Source organism: Glycine soja, chromosome 20, assembly GCF_004193775.1.
Source record: "Glycine soja cultivar W05 chromosome 20, ASM419377v2, whole genome shotgun sequence".
In the NCBI taxonomy this organism is placed as follows: domain Eukaryota; kingdom Viridiplantae; phylum Streptophyta; class Magnoliopsida; order Fabales; family Fabaceae; genus Glycine; species Glycine soja.
In genome coordinates this window covers 43,641,855-43,649,458 of record NC_041021.1, presented here as the reverse complement: position 1 = coordinate 43,649,458, position 7,604 = coordinate 43,641,855, and the positions used below count along the sequence as shown (strand labels likewise).

At 32.9% G+C, this 7,604-nt stretch overlaps 1 protein-coding gene and 1 pseudogene across 3 annotated transcripts; one reads left to right on the top strand and one right to left on the bottom strand.

Annotated features, from left to right (window-relative positions):
* LOC114401443 (G-box-binding factor 4-like) lies at window positions 1-2,981 on the bottom strand. 3 transcript variants are annotated; one of them, XM_028363952.1, is made up of 5 exons: window positions 2,309-2,981; window positions 2,164-2,235; window positions 970-999; window positions 814-868; window positions 1-506 (listed from the first exon to the last, which is right to left on the bottom strand). In XM_028363952.1, the coding sequence occupies exons 1-5, from the start codon at window positions 2,819-2,821 to the stop codon at window positions 448-450; spliced, it is 729 nt and encodes a 242-aa protein (XP_028219753.1). In that variant the 5' UTR covers window positions 2,822-2,981; the 3' UTR covers window positions 1-447. The 3 variants fall into 3 exon arrangements, 2 of the variants coding, with proteins under 2 accessions (XP_028219753.1, XP_028219754.1); XR_003664273.1 differs by having other exon boundaries at window positions 414-506; window positions 814-886; XM_028363953.1 differs by lacking the exon at window positions 814-868.
* A 3,463-nt stretch (window positions 2,982-6,444) lies between these two features.
* LOC114402138 lies at window positions 6,445-7,604 on the top strand (annotated as a pseudogene).

The window sequence follows — 7,604 nt, the reverse complement described above, 5'->3', positions numbered from 1 at the left end:
TGAGTCTAAACTAGTTTCTATATACTTTTATCTCCAAATAATATCTGTTTAAGCCATGACTACATTATAATATTATATACTAGTCTACAAATCCCCTATGCCCTCTACTATTACACATTGGCATTCTGCGCAGGGTAGCAAACAGGATGTTTAATTTGTATCTAAACTACACGGTCCAACTCCATATTTCTGCTTTTACCTCCTGAGAATAAGCAAATGTTGTTTCTTAAGTAATAAGGAATTTTTCTTGGCGATTCAGGTTCCAATTCCTTCTATCTCTTCACATCTTTAACCACGATTGCCCTTGAGACTAACCGTTAGGCTGAGAACTATGATTTTTAAGAGATAATGATTAATTTGCTTATTTCCCCACCACTGATGTGGTTAATATTCAGTTCCTGTCCTGCACCACTGGAAAATTTGATCTACCATTGCAAGGAGCGAGCCCTACGGAGTATACATGGTGGCTTTTGCTTCTGCGCGATAGGGAGTACTTTTTCCATTAGCTGCCCAAAAAACACCAAGGTCAGTCGTAATCCGATTATTTTCTATAGCTACTAACATCTATTCTATAAATCCACACTTTATTAGAGTGATAGGCTGGTAGCTCAAAATTCAATGCTAACAAGCTTCATGAAACAAAACAACTAGGTCAAATACCATACTTGGCAAACTAGTTTTTTTGCATCTGTCTTAAATCATTCAGAATTAGCACTGGGTTAATCGGCCTATCTCTTGATATCTCATAGCATATACAAGCAACCTTCAAGAATCAATAAAACATATGTGCATTCATGATTAATTAATAATTACCAGTCACGTTGCCATAGGCAAAAAATCTAGAAGAAATGTTCATCGATAACATATTCTGTCAGTAGCATGTAACCTGTACCCTTCAGCTAGAGTATCAACTGGGAAAGAATTTCTTCAAAGCAATATGCAAATCAAGTTTTAAGAACAAATCAGTACCTGCTTGTACCTCTCCTTTTTCCTCTCAGCCTGCACAAAAAATATGTTCAGTCAGAGATCAACGGGAAAAATCCATAATAAAATCTAAAGCTGGAAAGGCAACGAGAAATACAACAAACAAAATTAGAACTTGTATTACAGGCTACACTCAAACCACTTACATCCCCTGTTTTGGGAACATTCGGTCCAAAATGTGGGTTGAAGAAACATTCCAAATTTAAACATGCTAGCAAGGAAAAAAAGCACAGTAGCATGTGTTGAGAGAATAGAAATCGGGAATGACAGATTTAGAGATGAATTCTGAGACAAAAAAAAGCTTTCTTGCTTGGTAGAGTGAAGACTCAATAACAAAATGTTTTCAGCAATGAGCAGGGCAATATTTCTGTTTATAAACAACAGTGAAGTTAGCACACTAATTATAATTTATAGTAGCAGTAGGAATACGGGATTTTCTGAATAAAAAAATCAGGGTTAAAATCATACATAAAAGGTAACAACAATCATTACTCACAAAATATGACAAAAAGAATCATCAGATGTATCCTAAACATAGTACAAACACAATAAAATGGTTATAGATTATCTGAATTTTCTTCATTACTATTACCAAGCATACCACATTTTTCAAAACTCATCTCAAAACCAGAATAAGAGACTCGTCTAAAATGTAGAAGAGAGGGAGGGGGGGGGGGAGGGGGGGGGGGGGGGAGAGATACTAGAATTGGATCCAAAATTGAAAAAGTATTAAGGAAATTAAGAGTAGAACCCCACTAGAAATACCCATGGTTTCAAAAACATTTACTCCAACCACATGCTGATAAACTAGAGCAAGGATAGCTCTGATTGGATGAGAAATTGAGAATGATAGTGTAAAGTGTAAACTCATTTATGACGAGAGCAATAGAAAGAGGACTTGAAAACTTGTAAACCCATGAATGCAATCAGCAGTCCCAAATATTAATGGATCGCACCCAACAGCAGAGTAATGAAACCATGTCAGGGAACAAAGACAGGCCAAAATACCCAATCAAGCCAACAAAATGAAACGAAAAGTCAGCACCGGAAGGGTTTCAAGTTCAACACAGAGCAAATACTTATTGTCCCCAGCGATGATTACAAAAAAGACAAATACTAGCATGACTTATGAAAGTATTATCCTCTGGACAAAAATTAAAAAACACATAAGAAGAGCACCTTTTCCTTCAAGAGCTTGTCATTTTCCTCCTCTAGTTTCACCGCCAAGGACTCCAATTCCACTTGGTATGCCTGAAACAGCGAAATTCACATCACAAAACACAACACAAACACACAAATCATATTAAAATTAGTAAATATATACCTGCTTGCGTTCCCTGGACCTAGCAGCAGATTCTCTGTTTTTTATCATCCTCCTCTGTCTCTGCTGCGCGGCCTTATCCAACTGCTCCAAAACGGGACGCCGTCTTTTAACCCTCCCCCCTTCGACGACCTCGACGCCGTTTCCGAAGCCTATGACGGAGCCTTCTGCGGCGGCGGAGTCGTGAAACGGCGTCGTGGGAAGGTGGTCGAAGGAGAAGAGGGTGCCGCTGCCGAGCCTCTCGGTGAGTGGCATTGGCATCTTGATGTTGTTGTTGTCGTAGTCGGGTTCTTGGTCTTGGTCGGCCTTGGCGAGGAAGTCCTCGAGGGTCATCATCTCCTTGTCGTAGTCGTCGTCGGGGGCCTCCTCCTTGCACTCACGGCGGTCGCCGGCCACGATCTCCCGCCACACGTCATCGACGGTTTTAGGGACGGGGGCGGCGGGGATGGGGATGAAGTTGGTGGTGGGAGAAGGGGAAGGGGAGGTTTCTGATTTTCGTGAATTCGAAGTCGCCATCGATCATTCAATTTCAACTCAACGTCTCTCTCTCTCTCTCTCTGTATGTGTCTGTCTCTTTCTCTCTCCTAGGGTTTTGGGATTTGGGAGTGAACTAAGTTTAGACTTGCAGAGAGACCCCCAATGCCTTGTCGCCGGCTGTTTTACTTCTTTTCTTTTGTTTTACGATTATAATTTTTATTGGATTTAATTTATATATTGTGATCTGCTGTAATATTAAGTTTATGACATTAATGCTTTTTTGTAATATTTATTTTAGAAAAAATTGCTTATGTTTTGAAAGTATAAAGAGTTTTTGTACTACTTTTTTTTTTAATAATTAATACATTCAAGTAATCTAATCCTCCTCTAATCATATGGACTCATTTTGAAATAAAATGATATTTTTAAGTATGTTTTTAGATAATGAACGTTAGATAAAATTATCATTATATTTCTAAAGTGTAAAAATAATCTGTGCTAATAACTTTCGGTAAGTTTTTGTACTACTATTTATTCAATTACGCTTAATAGTTTATCAACATATCATTGACAGACTAATTTATTGTTTTAAAAATTATTTTCTTTTAATTTAATCTCTGAAACTTCATAACATGTTATTTTATAAAGAAGTTATAGAGTTATTATAAATTAGTTAATAAAGAGTTAATTTTAACTTTAAAAAAATTATTTCATTTTTTCTATTTTTTTTCTCTTATAAATACTTCTAACTGACGAAGCTTACCCAAGCAGTTTTTTATTCTTAGTACTTTAGACTAATAGTTATACAAATCAAGTTCTTTATTTAAAAAGTTATACTCATAATATTTTTTATTTACCAGTGTAGATTTTTTAAAAGTAACAGTGTGCGATTTTTTTTTACAAATGTTAGTTCACCAGTAAATTAGTAAAGAAAATAAAAGTAAAAGAATTATATGATAAATATTTATTTTATTAAAAGTAAAAAAAATCATTTTTAACTAAGTAAATTATTTAGTAAAATATATTAAATATTTTTAAATTAGAATTTAATGTATCTATAGCACAAATTTAAATAGACTTTTATATTACTAAATAAATTCTTATGCTGTAAAAAAATCATATATTATTTATCAAATAATTTAAATTTCACACTTTTTTTAGGTTTTATATTAATTTCCCTCATATAATCTTTCAATAGTATTTTTGCAGTAAAAATATCTTTTTAAGTGACTAAAAAAACAATAAGATACTAATAAGAAATGAGTAAAAAAAGTATTGAAAATTATATTATTTTTTTAAGCAATAGTGTATTTTTATTTTTTTTACCAAAAAATGTTCATGATTAATTTTTTATATAGTAGAAGGAAATCCAAAATCATGTATTTTCTAAAATAAAAAGATTAAATATCTCTATTTTAAAAACTTATCCGACCAAAAATAAAATATTTTGATCAAATTGATTTACCTAAACTTAACCCAATCCCAGTTGTATACATTTCTACTTTCATGTGTTTACTTTGAAATGAGTTACATAATTACCTTAGATTGTTATTTTGGTCTTTCTTTTTAACTTTTTTATTATTATTTGAAAACCATCACTACATTTTAATGAATATTTTTATTTACTATTTTTTAAATTTGTTATATTATGCATTTCATTAATGTTAATTAAGGTTTTTGTTTTTGTAAAATCAGTGAATGATTATCATATTTAGCATTTTTCTTTTAGATTCTTAAATCAATTTTCTATCCTATACACATGCATTTTCTTTTATGCGGTTGAGTATCCTGTTGCAAAAGGTTGCTTCTAATTTTATGCATGACTTACTACTGGTCATGTCGTTTACTGATCGGTGATGGCAATTGGTATAAGTTATTTCTTTATACGTGGAGGGTCCAACCCCTGTCTATCGTTAATGCATACATTTTCTGTGTCTTCTTCTTCCATCTCCTTTATATCAACGTTGAAGAAGTTTGACGATAAAACAAGACCAAAAGAGAAAATTGACAAATTGTACCTAGCCACCTAGCTAGGTTTAATTTCATATTTTGGTTTCCAGTACAAATATTATTCGTTTACAATCAACCGTTACAGATAAAGGAAAAAAAAACATGTACTTAATTAATCAAGAATGCGAGAGGATAATTTTAATGTGCAAAAATTACAAAATGTATACGAATAGTAATACATGTGTTTGCATAAAAAAAAATATGTTTAATTTTCATACATTTACGTGATTTTTTTTGCATTGTCAACTAATTATAAATATTTCTTAATATAACATTTAAAATATTTAATGTAAAAGTTAACGATCGTAACATGCAAGATTAGGTGAAAACTCAATTTAAACAAAATTCCTTAAAAGTGCTTGAAAAAGGCTTTATTTAGTGATGTAAAGATAATTGAATTTCGTGAATGTTACCAATTGTTAGCCGTACAAAAAAAATTAATTGAAACTTCTTACTTAGACACTAAAAAAATAATATAATATTATTAAAAGACGTTTCCATTCTGACTCAAAACCTTAAGGTTCAAGTGTTCAACCTTTCCATTTTTACTCGATGTGAAACTTCACTTCACACTTATAACCCAACAAGCTTAGCAATAAAACATGATTAGGGGTCCGTGGCATGTTTACAATAACGACAATGAGGATGAGAACAATTAATCAAGACAATTGGTATTTTGATTTTTAACTCAAAAGGAATAAACTAATGATTGAAGATGATCGGTGGTTAATGATGACAAATGTTGACAAGTTACTCAACAGTATATTTAAGGTTTTACTTCTTGAAGCTATATATGCGTACGCATAATAATAAGACAATAAACGGATTATTTGTATAAGGTTTGGGAAAGTCTTTTGTTTAGTGATTATGTTTGAGGTTGAGATTCGCCGATCACTGGAGATGGGACATGCATCATTCATCAGGTAAATTAAATCATCTAGTTTTATATGTGTTCTCATGTTTTATGGAGTTTTTTTTTGTGTTATGATTAGATAGAGGTGAGTCGCGTGACAAATTGAGATGAGATATGAAAAATGAAAATAAAAGAAATATTAAAAATTGATGTTTTTTTAGTTAAGATATAATTGTGAGGAGATAAATAAAAAAGAGGGGTTCCACTGACAAAATTCCTTCAATAGAGTACTGTGAAATAATGAAAAATTACTTGTGATATGTTCCAAATAATAATTATATTATAAATAATGGGTACAATTTTTGAATGTCAATTAATTTTTACTGGTTGATAATTGAGTATGGTGATTGATAATTGATTGTTGTAATCCTATGTTGTGCACAATGACGTACATAGCCTTTGGTAGACCAAAATATTTCTCTTTTTTGTAATCAATACCCTCTTTAATTACAAACAAATGATGAAGTACGGTGTTTTCAAAAGAGAATTAATAAGGCACATCTGCTTGAAAGGTTAAATGAAAAAAACTTGCTATTTTGTTTGTCCAAATTTGAAGTTATCCTTTTTCTTCACGCAATCCTTTGTTCATGAATATAAATTAAACCGATCAGTCCTTGTTTACCAAGTTTCAAGTTTCTTCTTGTCTACACTCCTCACGAGCTTTCTGATTCTTGCATTAATTCTACCAAATTCTAAGTCTAAAACCATGTGTATGCTTATCGAGTTAATTTCCTAAACCATGTGTACAGGTTTTGACTGATCTTTACTCTAATGTGTACCATGCCCCTTGCCATAGGGCATTTTATTTTCATCAATATCACATTTTGACATTTTATTTTCTTTACAGATGCAGAGGAACGTAGAGATGCCCCAAAAAGCATCAACTTCCATGAGGAGTACAATAGTGCATTGCGAACAAAATCCTATGTTGATTTCTTCAATAAAGTCCAATTACTTGTAAACCATCCTTCCATTGACTACAACCATAACAATTTTTCAGAAATTCTCCTTGAACCTTGCCAAGAAACTATAGCTTCCATTGTTGATTCAACAACCCTTTCAAAGATACCAGAACTCAGAAACTTTATTGCTCAGTTACTTTGACATTAGTGCAGAGGCCTCACACATTTGCAGCCATCTTCTCAAAAGCATCAACCAAGTCCACTCTAATTATCAGTTTATTCAAAGGGCACTAGCCATTAAGGATGGTGACTATTTGGAAACTTTTGAACTGATCATCTTTGAGCTAAACTCATTCAATTACTCAAATAACCCATTTTCAAACCTTAAAAGCCATGACTTCAAGATCATCAATGATAAGCACTCATCAGTATTGCACCGTCTAAAGTCAATGAGAAAAAAGGTGGGAAGGAAAATTAAGCTTATGAAGTATTTGAAGAAGACATCTGAGGTCTGTGTCACAGCAGCTTGTGGCATAGTAGCAATAACAGCCATGGTTATAGCAACACGTACTCTAAAAAAAATAACATGGGACCAACAATTCTTAGTTTCCCATTTAAGCATCTTAAGAGGAAGCTTAGAGCCTATAAATTTTCAGGAAAAGGGTCTCTGAGTAAAGTTTATGATCAGCTTGATATAGCAGCAAAGGGGACTTATATTGAATAGAGACTTTGACACAATGGGTAGACTTGTAGTTGTAGCTAGGCTTCATGATAAAATTGAGCATAGCAGGGCAATGGTGCAATTCTGTTTGGACAGAAAAGAGGACAAATTCTCTTTGCAGGTGGTGAAGGAACTTAAGAAAAGTGATGTTGGGTTCATGAAACATGTGGAAGAACTTGAAGAACATGTGTGCTTGTAGCAATAAATCAGGCAAGGTCCTTGGGGAAATGAAAAGATCGATGTGATGTCGTGTAGATACTTAGATATAAAAAGAAG